Raw genomic sequence first — 17,676 nt, 5'->3', positions numbered from 1 at the left:
AAGAGTGGAAATGCAGAATAGATTAAAGTGATAAATATAAACAAATCAAACAATCTTCAAAATAATTTATTAAAAATGTTGCATACTCGATATTCGAATCGGTAATCAATAATGGTATAATTAGTAACTATATGGATGTCATGTGAGCATGTTTCCGGAGGTTCTGAAATTTTTTTATGTCTGACGGTAATCGATTCTTCAGCATTCTTATTAATCATTCTAGAAGAGTCCTTCAGGCCAAACGATACAATTAATTAGTCATTAACTGACATAATCAATACATTTATATTATGATAGTATATTAATTAAAATATTACGTTTTCATCTTAAATTCCACAATAATATTATTCAATTTGTTAATAATATTTCATTGAAAATTTTATTAAATCGTTAAAATATTACTTTTCTCTTTTGAATTTAATAAATGTCATTGGCCTGATAGACGCATCTATTAATTTTTTATGTAATGTTCAATTTCATAACTTGTATAGTGCACGAGCGCATGCGCACATATGTTATTGTCGGGCCTGTTCTTGATTCCATTTCGCTCACCGTTAATTTAATAATTTATTCTTATATCATAATGCATTCTTTCTCTTTATGATTATTTTCTTGCAATAATAGTGTCAGAAATCGAGAGTTTCGCTATCTCGAGGTATTGAGTGTATATTCCTTTTTTTTTTTTGCGACTTCGTGCTGTGAGTAAATTTATGAAAGAAAAATTGAGAAACAATCTAAGATCTATTAGAGTGAGTTTTCGAACAATTCGAGTGCAAATAGTTGAACGAATTAAAAGAAAAGAATCATTGTGCATAAAAAGAAAGAACGACGAAAGTGAATATATCTATAATAAATGCAAACACATCTAAAACTTCAAAATTAAAAGTTGTATCAAATATTACGTACTAACAGTCGATAATATTATATTAAATGTCCGATTCCGTTTAAAATAGAAATACTTTAAAAATACGGTAGAAAATATTTATAAAATAGAAAAAAGAATAGAAAAAAAAGATAAATTATTTAAGATACGAAGTAAAAAGAAAAAGGATATCATATCAACGATTTACCGACTGTAATACAATTTACCGACGAAATATGGTACCGATAAGTATTAAATATGATTCATTATGAAAAATGATGATAGAGAAAGCGATAGTTATTTTTCACCGCTTGGAATGATAATTATTGCGGCACGCCGAAGCGTTTCAAACAATAAGCGTTTTCGGCAGTCTTCGGGAAGAGTTCGGAACTCACGCAACTTCTGTGTCACTAGATAAACCAGGCCTGCTCACCGGATATATCCTTTCGGATTCCAAATCTTCTTTCTATACTTATTATAGTATAGAAAATGCATAGATAATTCATTAATTATACATCGATTCTTCAATGAACAAAGTTAGAGCACAAAATGAGAGAAAACGATATTCTAATTAGGTTATTCTAATTAAGTTTAGTTCAGCAATACCATACATAGATGGAGTTATAATTATCTCTTTGACTTAGCGTTGTCTTTATTCCTTTTTCTTTTCTTATTTTGTACTGTAAATTTATCCTCTAAAGTATCGACTATACGATATGATTATTTTTACGCTGTTCACTACTCTATTTTTCTTTACTATAGCGAAGAATAATCGATTTGAGATTTCTATATGTGGACAGGCCTGAGATTAAACGCTGTATAAATTAGTTCACAGAATTTTATAAACTTTCTCTTTACGTTATATCGTTCTTCACTTCTTGGTTTTTTCTTCCTTCTATTTTACGATCATTCGTTTCTTTTTTTTTTTACGTACAACAGTTTGTCGAGAAATGATTATTAAACTTAATCATCTTGTGCTTTCTTAATTTTCACAATTATCGCTTCGATAACATTTACGCTTATTTATGTACATAGAATCGCGCAAATTTTTCTTCATTTAAACGCGCATTTACTGGAAGTCGTTCATATTCAGCTTCTTTCATCATATTTTCGTTTGTCCTCGTTTATATAGTTTCAACGAAGAACTTTAATAATTATTGATTAAACTTTAATTAACAAGCACTTTTTCCTATAATTATTTTTCTTTGATATTAAAAATTATTAATTGAAAATAAAAATAGCGAAATTAATTACGAGAATTTGATCAATTAATCGGTCACGTGACAATAAAAACAAATATCTGTGTATATACGTTAATATTTAAAATTTAAATTAATATAAATAATGCGTCATTGAAATAAAAGGCAAATAATTATTTCGAGCATCGACTTTCCATTCATTAATATCAGCGCGTTCATGGATATGATTTTATAATTCGTAATTAACTTCTAATCGTCTACATAGTTATTCGTTTAACTTAGATCGTGATCTAGAATTATTTAAAACTCGATACATGTGTATTTTACGTTTTATTTACAATCGAGTCGCTCATAATCTTATTTACATACGAACACCCATTCACACATGCCATTGGCCCGTAACCGCGACGAAAATTAATAATTCTTCGTTTCGAAAAATTAATAATTTTAAGAATTACGATTAATCACGTTTGTAATTAAAGAGAGTACAACACGATCGAAAATTCAACGACCTGAAAATTTGAGAAAAAAATTTGTGCACACAAGTTTCATTGTTCTTTCGAATATTTTTCTTCCTGTATTTTTCCACCACTGTCTTTTAGAAACAAAGGAATTTCAATCTGTCATCCTTCGAGAACAAAGAAATATGGACAAAAGTTAAATCAATATAATTGAATAATTCGCGAAATCGATCGAATCGATAATGAAATGCAGTGGTGCCAGCATGTTGTCCAAAGGACACGAGTTACCCAGGATTTGGTTTGTCGTCGATTCTATGGCCATCGTCCTGCGGGTATCTAAACACGAGACTCGTGTTTTCATGCCCAACGTCAATAAAGGTTCACCGATAAATTGCACCGTGCTTTGTGTATCGGATACAAATCTTGCCAATAAACCTTTACTTCGTGCACATGTGAACAACGTGCTTCCATTTGGGAGAACGTATTTTTTTTTCTCGCGCAAAACCTCATTCATTTCTTTCGATTTTCATTTAAAAAAGAAGAATCGTTTCTGCCTCAAATTATTCGATTTTTATCCTTTTGAATCGTTGCCTGATCGTTAGAATTGGAAAATTAATCGAATGGGTATTTAGAAGGAGGGAAGGGAGGTTATATTTCGTAAAATTTATATAGAGAATTATTTTTTGTTTATTGTTAGCAATGAAAAAAATAACTAATATTTTTCATTGTTCTTTCACTGTCATTCTCTTTTAGTTTCTTTTACAAATATTAGAAATTTTGCAAAAGCACTTTTCTGACTAAAGGATTGAAAAATTAATTAAATTAATTAAAATTTCGAATAAAGTTACTCTAAGTAATAATTTAACTTGGATACTACACTTAATTATAATTATTCCATGCTTAAATAATAAATTATCCAATTATTAACTTGAATAACGAAGTAACTTCAGTCAAAATTTTGCCCTTCTCTAAATTTGTTCCATGGAAACACTTATTCACATATAAAATTCCTAACATACGCCGTTTTTCTAGATACCCATTCAATTTTTTTTAAGATTATTAAAACATTTTAAAGCAATCAAAAGACTATTATTATTTATCGAATAATTAAAGAAACCATATTAACGAAAAATAAAATAAAAATATATAAAAGAAAGACAAAAAAAAAATTCGACAAAAAATTATCGATTTCGATGAACGAAGTTGAACGTCGGAAATTGGCGACAAAACCACGAGGCACAGCACAAGCATCGGCACAAGCCTCAGGCATCTGACAGTGATCGTTTCATCGCTTTATATCTCGACTCGTCAAAGTCATGCTCGAGGGAAAAAGAGAACCGTGCCGTTTCTTAACTTTTTAGACTTATCGTCGGTGAGCACGTGACTTCTTTGTATTTTGTTGTATCCGTGTGATTTTTGTCAGGATTCTTCGACGGGAACAGGTGGAATCCAAAAACGAGAACTCGACTATGAGCGATCGTCCCGCTCATATAAATCAAACATATCATTCATGAGCAGAATAAGTATGTTTATCTTCTTCCTTTTCAACCTCTTGATTCTTTTTTTTTTATCTCTCTATTAAATTTAGTTCTTTTGTATATTTCTTCTTTTCTTTTCTTTCTTCTTCTGTTGTATTATTGCTATTTCAATAAACGTTTGATAGAAATAAGACATTTATTGTAAGAGATGTAAATACGGATGAAATTTCGATTATTTTTAAGAGTGATTATCTCTTCTTTGGCAGCCTTTTTTTTGGAAAAGTTTGATTATTTATTTCTTTCTTTTTTTTTTTTTATTCGATAATTTGTATCTTCACGATCGATGATATCCACGTTTCACTGGTCGACCGAATCTTTCGAGAAACGTATGGGTAAATTATGGTCCATAAAATAAAGGAAATGGCAGTGAACCGATATCACGCAACACTTTCGTCGTAAGAGCAACACGATAAAACACGAAACTAAAAGCATCAGTCTTCGATTCTCTGGAAATGTATCGCGGGATCTGCAAACTGAATAATCAAAAATAAAGGTTATTTTTCTTTCTCATTTTTTAGATTGAGTCCAACGATACTATTGGTCCCCGCAACACAAGAAACGCGGATCACATATGGAGAAATGGAAAATATTGCGAAGACAAGGTGATTCGTTGCACGAGTTCGTTCTCGAGCGAGATTAATCGTATATATACATAAACATCGATTGACATCGAGCGGAACATACAGAGAACATGGCGAATTAATCTTAATCAATGTTATTACGAAATAAAAAATGCGCATGTATAGACAAGTCTTCTCGTAAGGACGAAATTCGGTGACAATTCGACGAAAAATTCCCTTCTCCGTTTTCCATCTATTGCTGTCGATCTTGATTCGTTCGTGGAGATGTCAAGCATCAGTGGCGCCTCCTATGCGAAGAAATTTCTCGAAATTATTTTTATTATTATTATTATACTATAAAATGTTTCGAACGACTTATAGACCTAAATTAATTTTACGCTTGGGAAATCGAACGATCACTTAGAAATGTTATTTTTGATTTTTTGTTTCGTTTGTTGAATATTCTTCGCATAGTGATAACCATTGCTCGATGAACGTCGCCAATATAGCTGCCGCTGGTGGGCGGTTCGTTTGAAAGCGGAATTAATAAAATTGAAAAAAGTGCGATTCGAACACGAATATTTTAACGATTGTCTTTTTCAATGTATAATGGAGGGTCAATTGTTGACTGTAGCTTTCGTTCCGTAGATATCCCGTAGGTTTTTTTTTTTTCGAACAATACGGTGTACGGTTGACGTACACGCTGAACACAGCAAAAATATAATGGCGGTGCTTTCAGTTAGCTGACCGGTCATTGGTTTATTTTTTCTTCGATCGTGTTTCTCGGCTTTGCTTCTGGTTCCCTTCGCTTCGCCTCGAATTTGCTCGTTTCGTTTATGCTTCTGCGTTTCGTGAGTTCTACGCTTATCGGCTAGTAGTAAAGCAGTTTTAGAACGAGCCTTCGTTCGCAGTGATTGCGAAAAAATGATATTTGAAGCAATCCCTATCTGAAAAATTAATTCAGAGATTCGAAGTGTTTACTTTCAAAATTAAGAGTAAATTATTGATCTTTAAACATAAAATATTCAGATATATAAATTTTCAAATTTATAATATTTTAACTTTGTTACGATTATTATTAAATAAATTTTAAACTAAAATGTGATGAAACGTAGCTGCGAACGAAGACACATGCACGTGTCATATTATCCGATACAAATAAATAAATAATCAATTATGTACAAGTATAAACATGGTGTACAAGTTACGGCGTTGGGTATCGTCGTGGCGCCAATTTCGCGCAATCAAAAAAAAAAAAAAAATTGACGCTTCCTCCCTTTTATCGATTCTCGTCGTCGACGACCCCTCCTGCCAAGATGTAACAATCATTATTAAACGGAGCACAGCTCCGTAGAAAACAGCGTTATATATATCACATAATTTCAGGCTACCATATTTCTACGTCATTTTACGTACGTCGTTCTTCCCGAAGTCGTCTTATAACTAGTATGTGACAGTATTATTAAGTCGCCTAAACGGTAATCACTCGAAACATTTGGTCAGTATCTATAATTTCCGATTCGGCCGTTTTATCGTGATTAATGACGATTAAATTTCTATCGATTTTTCATCTTCCAAACACGAGACTAAAACATTATAATTATTTAAATTCCTCTTCAATATTTCAAATTAAATTTTTATCAAATTATGTACAGAGCATTTTAACAAAATAGTAACGATTAGTATAACTTTGTATTAATAATTAAAATCGAAACAAGATTGAGTTTTCCTACTTTTATCTTATTACTGGCGCCATCTGATATTAATTCGAGAAAGATGATATCTACGGTTCTCGTAAGGTAAAGTCACTTTACGAAGATGAATCGAAGAAAGAAATCAAAGATGAAAATCTCAATCATCAATTCACGTTAATCACGACGAAATCAGCCACAGTTTAATCGAAACGCGCGATTTCGATCGAATTATTTTACAGAGGATCTCGCGCGTTTACCAAAGGGAGCAAGAAAAAGCGAAGGAAAGAGGAGCCATTGGCTCGTGCTTAAAACCGTATCTTCTATCCTCGTCGAGATTACCTCACATACGATTGAACGACAGTGCGAGTTTCTTTTTGGTGATTCTTTGCTCGATGCCATGGACCATTATCTTGTTCTCCTTTTCTTTAGATTCAATCGAGCGCGAAGTTCAAATAAATTTTTCAGGCTCCTCTAAATCTGCCAATATTCCACGACCTAAGATTTCGATCGATTAACCAGTTATTCGATCTATCGATGAATCGATTTCTCTAGTCATAAGAGACGAAAAGTTAACTACGCTATCAGCGAAACGATATTACTAAGGTTTCATTATTACTTATTGTCCTTTTTCAAGCAAATTGATCTTGACTTTCTTATCGAAAAATTCTCAAGAATACGTCGCTTTGTAATCACGGTACAAATAATAATCTATTCCGAAGTGTCTAAGTCAGTGCTGTCTTAACCTAAATTAAAAAATGAAACGAAAAAATACTGACAAAAAACATCAACACAATTATTAAAAAAATCAAAATCAATTTAAAAAGTCGCATACCAGCACGAAATATTTCAACTACACTTGTTTCAACTATCCATCGTACATAACCTAAAAAAAATCTACAAACAAATATTACTTTCACAAACAGCATTGATCTATTTCCACAAAATATTTACAAGCACTTATCTCCAAGTCTTCTCATCCATCATCTAATCTCCATCATTTTTCAGAATCCAACAAGAATCTTAAACCGAATTTACGAACATCTAACAAATCTCTTTCTGTGGATAAATAAAGAAGTGCAAGAATGGTCTAGGTCATCGAGCAGCGAACCATCTTTGAGAACAGAGTCTAGGTCTCCTATAAAGTATATCAGAGCAGTTCTGCACGTTACGTAGAGGTGAACGTCGTCGTGAAGTCGGTACGTGTTTCTCCTTCAAGAGGAGGCGAAATGGGACGCGACGACGCCACGACGAGCGACGAATGGGACGACCGTGGGTGATCGTCACACGGTGGTCACCCGGTCGACCTCGACGTACCGCACAGAACTGTCGCTGTGTCAGCAAATCACTTCCTTTCCATCGATGATCGCCGTCTCGGAGGAAATGCTCTTTAGCCTATGCTGCGATATCGACCGATTCGTCCGTTGCCTACAAATCCGCCAAATCACGAAGATGATGACGGCGAGAATCGTGATGATGGCGAGAAGCCCAAGGCCCAAATGGAGGGGAGGTAATTGCAGGAGAACAGAACAATGAGTCAGAGCTTCGTCATATCCTGATGGACAATGAGAGATTCCGTCGCACCATAGAGAAGCATTTATGCATGCATCCAGCTCTGGACACCGCTGCTCGCAGTCGCGTGGCATTTGCAACCCTGCTGTCGATGTTACCGATGGTCTGTAAGAAGATTTCAAGAAATGAATTAAGAAATGCGTCTTAAAAGTTGTTAGAAATAAGAATTTATTTCGAGTTAAGTAGAATTAATTTTTTCAACGAAATTAATTTATGTTTTAGGTTATAAAAATTCAAGCGAAGGAAAAATTGAATAAATTGTGAATTGAAATACTTTCTAAGAGAATTAAGAAATTTGGACATCGTTTTATCATGGGAAATGTATCAGATTAGATAGTCAGATTCGAAATAAGAATTTATACTAGACGAAAGATTTAGATTGTACTAAGTGAAGGAAAAGGAATCGAATAAATTTTAGAATTTACCTTCTAGTGAGCTCGAGCCAGGTGACCGTGTACGTATCCGGTTCCTTGATAATAAACTCGATGGCTATAGTCCTGATGGGGTCCTGACCCGGCACCAGAATCATGGCATTGCTGCTGACGGCCCAGCCGTCGCTGAAAACTTCGACCACGTGGTGTCTAGACTCCGCAGGTGGTTTCGGGCACACCGACACGTGGATCGTGCCACCGGTATGTACCACGATCCGATTCTTTGTCGCGCACTTGCTCGTATTCGACATTATCGTCCCGTGCATTTTTACATATAGGTATTGATTCGGCCCAGGATCTATCAGCCATGGATGCTTCTCACAATTTTTCTGAAGGTAAGATCAATCAAATATCTTATTCAAATGTAATGATTTCTCACAAATTTTCTCAACTTTCAAGATCAACGAAAGCTTCTTCATTCATCATAAATCAAAGAGTCTCACCTCATCCTCGTCGACTATTGGAGCTTTGTACTTGATCTCTCCGGAAGGCCCCCTCACCCTCCTCTTCTGCAAGCAAGGAATCGTCTTGACGAATTCCCATATACCTTCGAAGAACAGATTATTGTAATCGTCCAACGCATCCATAGACCTGACGGTGAAGTGCACCTCGACGATGTTCGAGGTCGATTTGATGTTGATCGGCAGTGATCGATTGGAACACAGGCAGTCTCGTTGCACGGGCGGCGCGTTCGGCCATGGAAGATCGAGCACCTGTGGATGTCGAGCCGTGATTCGGTCCCGCGGGTCGCTTGCCATTTAATTAGCCGTCAGATTATATTATAATTGCGAGGGGACAAACATGACGGCCGGATATCGAGAGCATAAGCGTTCCTAATTGCGCTTTAAATTCGTGAGCTGGCGACCGTCGTAAATTCTGGAATCGATAACGAACTTGGAACGAATGATGGTAACCACCGTTTCGGATCGAAATTTTAGATTTATTCGGCTTTTGCCCACCGCTGCCACTCCGATTATCGTTTACACGCCGAATTTCTGATAAAGTTTTAATGAAAACGCGCCCTCGTTAATTACGACCTTTCATCCTTCGTTCTCGTGAGTTGGGAAAATTGTGTCGATAGAGGTCCTCTCGATCGCCATCGGGAAACTTTAAATTAAAATCGTTGCTCATTTGTGATTGGTGTTCGAATCTTATTTGCGATTCTATTGGTGGGCTTTTAAAGATTTATCGTTCGACTTTTTTATGTCGTTTTTTTATGATTTTAAAGAGTATGGATATTTTATGCGTTGTGTTATTCTTTTTTCTTTTGTTTAGTGTTAACAAATATTTGAATATTTACATTAAACGTGAAATTCGATAGATAATTATGATATTGTGATTAGGATAGTTAAGGAATTAGAAAAAGATAAGAAATTTTTGAAATTTTATTTGAAAAATACGCCTCGTAAATGTGAATGTGTTGTTTTTCTTCTCACATTGGTATTCGATTCATTTCTACACAATGTCGAGAAGAGATTCTTGTTACTGAAGCAAATTTAAATCCGGTATACCGATTGAAATCGAAGTGTAACAATATTGAAAAAGGAAATAATTGTTTCGATCTCTCTTAATTAATTTTTGAACAAAGCTCTATCGTTCTCGATTATCCGAACAACACCGACTTGCCAGTTGCCGCACATTTGCTCGCCGACGTTAATAACTCTATTCACGAGAGATGAATGGGGGCCCCTCTAGCGATCTCGTGTCGTGCAAATATAAAACGGAGCAATACCTATTCAAAGTTCGTTTCGAAGATTAATTGGAACACGTGCCGCGTTATTATCGTTGAACAGATCGAGGAAAGGAAATATTTGAAACGGTTCCGCGCTTTCAATGGCCAATTGTTGAAAACATCAAAAATTGCAAACTATCTGAACCAAAGATCACCTCGACAGACGTTACGTACATGATATAATCAAAGCAAAAATTTTTCCTCTAAAATTCATTCGCAAAATATAAAAGGTATGAAAAAAATATTTTCATAAAATCGATATAGTAAGTATGAATTTTTAATATTAATATCAATTTGCAGGTAAGAAAAATTGAACGAAACGATGAGACTAACCTTCACGAAGAAGTTCTCCGATCCAACGCAGAGGAGCCGATTAAAGTCTGGGCTGGAGACGCTGCGGCACGTCCGGTTCCCGTTCAAAAGCTTGTTGAACCGCAGCTTCACGATCTCGTCGTGCTCGCCCTCGAATCGATACACGCAGCTGGAAAATCCGTTGTAGCCTGTACTAATGGAATTTACATGGTCGGCCGGCCACGCAAAGGAAATCGCATCCTCGATCCTGATACCACAGGTAGCAGGAGAGATTACGAGGAGGAGCAGATCAACCGTGGTCAATGATGTTTCTCGTTCGTTAACCGAGAAAACCGATCGTCCTTGTGGTAGTCTTTAAGAGAGAAGGGAAAAGAAAGGAGAGAAAGGAGAGATTGAAGAAATAAAGGAATAAATGGACGGAGGAATTAAGAGGCGAAGAGAGGGAACGAAGAAAAAATTGGAAATAGTAAATGAACAGAGAAATAGGAATTTTAATTTGAATCAAAAATCTTGTTCTCCTCTAATCATTTATAGTATGATGATTAATTATAAATTGCGAATAGAAACGTATCAGGATCAGTTCATCATGTAATAGATATATAGAATTCTATTTGAATGGTAAAGGGAATGGAATGAAGAAAAATGGAGAAATGGAAAGATGGGGAAATGAAGAATAGAAATTTTAATCCGGATCAATTTTCCTTGGCCTCTGTTATATTTCATTCCTCTTTCGCACGGCGTGTAATTACAATTGTGAACAAAGTAAACGAGTATCCGTCACGCAGCAGCTATGGAATTCTATTTGAAGGGTAAACAAATGATAAATGAACAACGATCGACGTGAAAAAGCGAATTGTATATCGTTGATAACTGATCAGAGTGCACTCCTTTCGAGGAACATGTTACTTCTCTCGTGTCGAAAATGAAAAGGTGTAAAAATCCATTTTATGATCTCATGAAGCAAGTGGTTTAATGGACGGCCAAGAAAAGTTTGATTGGGATTGGATCGATTGAGGAGTTGTTCACGCGAGGGTTGAAACGGAGTAAGAGTTGAATTCGGTGTCAGTGGAACTTTAGGTGAGGTTTGACTTTCCTTTCTGTGGATTTTGTAGGTTGAAGTTTCGAAAAAGAGAGAAAGAGAGAGAGAGAGGGAGAGAGAGTTGTCAAAGTTGGAAGGATAAACAGAGGGAAATTTGTAATAGGGATGGGTGGTTGGGTAAAGGTCTCTTGGATTTGTTTGTAGTTGAGCACGAGAAATCTGAAAGCTTGGAAAACGAAGAAGGGGAAGTTTTCGACGAGGGAATAGTGATTTTTTTTTTTTAAGATTCGCTTTGGAGAGAGGGGAATAATAGTGAGATAAGGGAAAAAGATTTGAAAGAGAAAAATGCTCGTGATAAACGAATAGCTTTGATAATACTTTTCCAATCTTAAGTTGGTGAAAGTTTTTACTTTGTTAAACTCATAACTATGAAAAGAAAAAGATTTTAAAGGAGGAGGAATTCGTGACAAATTCACGTTACTGTATAGAATGTCTGATTTTAACATTTTTCTCAGTATTATTTATTTGTAATTCAGATAAAAGAATGGTGTCAAAAAATGCATAATCTTTATTCTTAATTCTTTCTGCATAAAGATGAACATCAATCTTTTTTTCCTGTTTCTTTTTTTTTTTAATACTTTCTATATGCCTAAAAATTCTTAACACATATTTCAATTTGAATATTTTTGCAAAATTTATTCCATGAAAAATCATAAAATTCAACTTTTATTTGAAATGTTATTCGTTGCAAATAATAATATTAAAAATATCAAGATGATCAAAATCACGTATATAGTTTATTCCACTCTTTCTTTATTGTTAAAAATCTGAATATTAAAAAAAAAAAAAAATACACGGTCAGAAAAAAATTTCGCAACAATGTCTGAAGGCTTTCTAAGAGAATAGAAGACTCTTCACATCCTCCTCTTCCTCTTTTTTCTTCAGCCTCGATCTCGAAGGGGGTCGAAGAACTCGATGACAGAGGAGAAGAAGCGAGGAGGAAAATTTAAAAAAAAAAAGTAAAAGAAAGGAGAAAGAAAGAAAAAGGCGCGCACACTTTCGTCGCGATGCACAAAGGGACTATTTACGGCCAGCTATCGCTTTTGCAGGTGGAACAAAGAGGCAAGCTGGTGACGTGCATCTCATTCGAAATCGCGGAATCGTTTGCGCGTAAAAGGCGCGCACCGGATGCGGCCGGCGGAAAGAGAAAGAGTTTGTCCTCGTTAGGTCGACCCGCCATTTTTCTTCGAATCATTTAAATGGACAGATTGCGCGCGCATCTCGCTTCCTTTCATTAATTCTCACTTATTCGGACGTGGCATTTGTCTCGAGACTTCGTTTTCTTTTCCATCGTTCTATTCATGAATATTGTTCTCGTAACATTTTTACTCGAATTTTTTTTTCCTGAATTTTTTTTTTTTTTCATTATAATAATTTCAACAATCGGGTTTCCTCTTTCAAATTAGATTTTGGAATTTACAATTTTTGAATAGATATTAGCAACTCTTGATAATTTTCAAATTCTTTGGAATATTTTAGAAATGTAATTTCTTACAAATAAATATAAAGGATTTTTTATATGAGATAAGATTACAAATTAAATATCTAAATATTAGGAATAAAAAAAAGAATATATATTATTTTAAAATTTTATTACCAATGAACATCGTATTATTAAATTAATTTAATTTCACAATCTTAACTTTGATGCTGCAATATGAAAAATCTATTTAAAATTTTAAATTTATAAATATTATCGATTATCGATAATTTTAAAATTCTTCAAAATATTCTTCAGAAATTAATATCCAAATTGAATTCCGCTTTATTGAATTGTTCTTATACTTCAAAAGATTCCTTTACATAAGAACAAATCTATTTGGAATTTATCTTTTAGGATAAATTCAATTAGAATTTTTGAACAGAATTATTACCGATTATCGATAATTCTCAAATTCTTCAGAATATTCCAAAAATTAATTTACCCTTACAAATTGAATTCTGCATTTATTCTTTAAAGGATTCATTTTATTATTTTAGAAGAAGAAGAGAATATACGGCCGGGAAAAATTGCTTTGAACGAAGTAAATCCTTGATTCTGGCTATGATGGCAGCGCTACAATCTTAAAGGCATTGCAGTATCGAGAAACCTCGAACAATGGTTAAGGGGAAACGAGAAAGTGAACTCACCTTATATTTTTCGCTCCGCCGCGGCCATAAAGGAAAATGTCGCGTGGCGCTTGGAATCTACGATCAGGATAATGATCTCGATTACGGCTGTAGAATATCCTCGAGCATGGCCCGCTTCCATACGGATCCCCATCTTGGTGAAGATCCACGAACTCGTAGAGGGCGCGAAAATTCACCGGTCTGCGGCATCGAGACAAATTTTCACGTTCATTCTGAATCTGAATTTTTCAGAAATTAATCATTATATCGAAATATCGATTTCTCTCTCGAGATTTTGTTTCTCTAACTTTCTCTTTACACGTATAATTCCATCACCTACACGATAATATTTTAAATTTTCCCGCGTATCGAATGAACGAGAAAATCTTATTTCTCGTGAAAAATTAAATAATACCCTCTAAATCGAAAAACATCGAGATATGATTTTTCTTATTTTCAACCACTCTCAGCGTATACTTAGAATACAGGAAACGCACCCTCGTGAATCGCCATGAGAGAAAAATATAAAAATATCCGCTTGCTAAAAATACACGATTACAAAACGCGTAACAGAGCATGGATGTTATCCCGCACGTAGTGGTAATTATCTATCTCGGATGGATGATGGACGTCTGTCGTTTACGTCGCAAACGGGGTCATTTACATTTTATTTTCTTTCACACGAAGCCTGACACGCATAACGCACGGTCTAGTTAATCCCTTCCGCATGAACCTCCGTCCACCCTTTATTAACTCATTAAACAAGCCTTCCTTGAACGCCATCTCTCTTGTGCGAGATCAATTAAAAAATGATTCGTCCATCTCTTTCTCTCTTTTTTATTATTTTATGCCTGCTCGATTTAATTGAACTCCGTCGGTAAGAGGTTCTGTAATGGCTCTGTATTGGAAAGGGATTTTCAACGATGCAGCTGTAAAGGGAGGAGGAACGTTGAAAGTACAAGTTTTTTTATCATTTCTTTTTCTTCTTTCTTTTTTTCTCTCTCGTCAACGAGAGGATTTGAGAATTTATTTAACTCTGTTTATTTATTTTTGCTCCTTGTTCCTGATGGATCAACGTTTATCGTGTCTTTTCCTGTCCTCATTTATCATTTTACGCGTTACCTTTAAACACGAATCCAAATAAATTTGATATAAAATATATCGTTGTATATTTCTTTCTCCTCGCCAAGGAAAATATGAAGTAAAAATATTGGAAGGGAAATCATCAGGATATTAAAGAGAAAACAATATTCTTATACTTGAATAAAATAGAAATCGAAAGAAGTAGAGATTCGTAAAATAAATCGTTTCTTATATTAAAATATTATCTAATAAATTTTATCTAATGAAATTACGAATAAGAAATGGAATTAGAAAAGTGCTTGGAACAATATTAAATGCATGAAAAACATTTTATTCAGTCGTAGAATCATTTGCGTTTCCGTGAAATGGCCTGAGGAAAAATCGTTTCTTATAAATAACTGATATAAGGGAAGCCGAGTCGTAGGAACGGATCAAGGGGGAGAGAGGGTAGCGAAAACGTGCAAGTGCGCCAGATATTGCGCTGTGTCGCCATAAAACCTCCGCATTCCTCGCGTGTAACGTTCTGTATCGATTCTACAGGAGGCCGGTGTCACGAGCAAATTTCACGTTTGAATTTATATTCAAAGCTTTCTACCTCTCGAGAAAGGAAAAGAAAAAAAAAAAAGAGAGAGAAAAGTGGCGCAAGATATCATGATATCGGAATTTTGAACTTCTGATTTCTCGAAGGAAGTTAAATCCACCATGGAATGTTTGTGCGATTCTCGTTTCAAATTTTGATTTTAATTCGCTTTGTAAATTTTCTTTTCCCCCACGAGGATGAGTTTCATTCGATTTTCTTAAACGGGAGTTAATTGAAAGAAATGAAAATCTTGCTTTTTTATCGAGTGAGAGACTACTCGAAAAAACCCTTCTCGTCCTTTGATTTTTTTTACCGTCGATCGATAATCTTGCTTTAAAAGTATGAAATAAAAATTTTTTCTCACTTTTATACAATAATAAAATGTTAAATTAATGGTTTAAATTAGTGGCTTCCAATCTGTCGATTAATCCGACTATGCTTTAAATTATAAATTTTGCTTAACAACGTGCTTAAAATTGCTAATAAACGACTAATGAATTATTTTAAAAAGAGATTAAAGATTAAAATTTAAAAATGTAAAGAGAATATTTATATTAAATTAACTGGAAAAAGTTAGATTAAGTTCTATCGGAATATATATTATATATAATATATATTTTCAGACATTTACCATATCACATTTACCTTCCTGTGAATATTATTGTTCTAGCTTATTAACATTTAATCTTATTAAAGACGACTTTCAGGATAAAAATGCATATAATTACGATAAAAGAAAAAACCAATGCAATTTATTCGAATATTATAAAACTAAATCCAGTTTAAACCTTCTATTCGCGATCGTTGAAAACGAATATTAGAAAAACGAAGCGGTCAATAAAAGTTCGTTTTCCACGGATTCTCCGTGAAATCTCTTTATCGAGAGAAAACATAATACGCGTGCCGATATCGATCGATTCAAGTGAAACAACGACAACGAAACGGCATGCGGCCTGTAATTGAAACTGCTCCTCTCCCTTCTACTTCTCCCCCTCTTTTCTATATTTCCCTAGCTTTACTCGATCGAGTTTAAACTTGCCTGAGAGCCGTCGATTCGACCATTCTCATCTCGATGGTCAAAGTGCTTCCACTCGACACGAAGCTCTCGCCCAAGGAACATGGACGGCTGGTATTTTGCAGGATCGCGTGATCGCAAGTCCTTGGCACCTTGTCCTTACAATATCGTGCCAATAACGTAGTGTTTCCAGCGGGGCGAGCTGCCAGAGGATGAGGTGGGTCTGCACCGGATCTGTCACCGTGACGTTGATGCTCCTTCTCGCTGTTAGGATAGGTAAATAGAGCTTTGAGAGATTGAAGTGGATTAAAATGAAGGGATGAAATTTGAAGAGAGAGAAAATTGTAAATTGATTTTTACAGATGTGTTGAGTTTTTAATACAGAAAAGTACTTTGCAATTTTAATTTGTCTTCCTGTTAGTAATATAAGTTTATAATATGTATTAAAAAATACAACTATATTTTATAGATACAGATATAAATATAAATATATAATATATAATTATATATTATATTATAAAAAGATTTAAATTTATTTATAAATTATCCAAAATTAATCTATAGAAATTTCAATGATATGGTTACCAAAAACCTGTTTATCGATAACTTATACAAATTCTCTTGGAAATTCTGAACGAAATAAACCCGAACTGTATCTCTGCAAGAAGATCTTTAGTGTAACAAGAAAACAAACACAACTAAACGGAGACAAACACAACTAAACGGAGACAAACACGAATATCATGCATTTTTTAAGCGTTGATCATTTGGTACGTACATAGACTTTGTTCAAGCTGTACAATTCAAAGATAGATACTGCATCAAAAATGAAAATTAACATATTTATAAAATAAAAATAATCTCAATATCAACTTTGAAGAGATTTTAAAATCGATCAAGTCTCACAAACTTTTGCGCAACTTACAATAATTAATCAAAATAACACCAACCAAGTGGGATCATAGCATTCGGACAAGGGCATCATCTCTCCATCCCAGACCATGAGCGTGGTGGAGCAATCCTCGTCGCCGGTGGACAGGCTCGTGCCCACGTGGAACTTGAGGATGGACAGCCAGACGCGGAACTGCGGCTGCGGTGCTCGTGGCGCAGGCCTCCTCCACACGGTGCCCGGCCTTTGTTCCGGAAACTTGGGCAAAGGACGCGGTGGCGTTGGGCTAGGAAGTGCTGGGCCAGCGCCACGTAGATGATACAGGCACGTGCTGTTGCGTGGCAAAGAGTGGCGCGGGGAAGCGAGCACTCCGCCCCCACTCCCCTGCAACCAGAACTCGCAGTGTTTGTTCTTCGCGTATGTTGGCGAGTCTGCGTCCACGAACTTCACCTGGAAGCATAGTTTGTTGGATTTTTTTTGGGAAGGATGTGACTTTGTTAGAGCAAGAAGATTAAAGAATACTTGTAAGTTGATATTGAAAAA

At 34.9% G+C, this 17,676-nt stretch overlaps 1 protein-coding gene across 4 annotated transcripts in view; it reads right to left on the bottom strand.

Annotated features, from left to right (window-relative positions):
• Positions 1-6,996: 6,996 nt before the first annotated feature.
• LOC122718241 overlaps positions 6,997-17,676 on the bottom strand; it is a 139,926-nt gene continuing 129,246 nt past the window's right edge. For 3 of the 4 annotated variants that reach the window (XM_043943117.1, XM_043943119.1, XM_043943118.1), the window contains exons 11-17: positions 17,195-17,583; positions 16,269-16,508; positions 13,588-13,767; positions 10,380-10,527; positions 8,758-9,027; positions 8,309-8,643; positions 6,997-7,988 (exon numbers count right to left, since the gene is read on the bottom strand). In XM_043943117.1, the coding sequence (XP_043799052.1) occupies positions 7,649-7,988; positions 8,309-8,643; positions 8,758-9,027; positions 10,380-10,527; positions 13,588-13,767; positions 16,269-16,508; positions 17,195-17,583 (1,902 nt within the window). In that variant the 3' untranslated portion in view covers positions 6,997-7,648. Of the gene's footprint in view, positions 7,989-8,301; positions 8,644-8,757; positions 9,028-10,379; positions 10,528-13,587; positions 13,768-16,268; positions 16,509-17,194; positions 17,584-17,676 lie in introns of those variants that run through there. The other variant, XM_043943120.1, reaches the window with a different exon arrangement.

This window comes from Apis laboriosa, unplaced genomic scaffold (assembly GCF_014066325.1).
Source record: "Apis laboriosa isolate Shangri-la unplaced genomic scaffold, ASM1406632v1 scaffold5_cov152, whole genome shotgun sequence".
In the NCBI taxonomy this organism is placed as follows: Eukaryota; Metazoa; Arthropoda; class Insecta; order Hymenoptera; family Apidae; genus Apis; species Apis laboriosa.
This window is presented reverse-complemented; position numbering and strand designations above follow the sequence as displayed.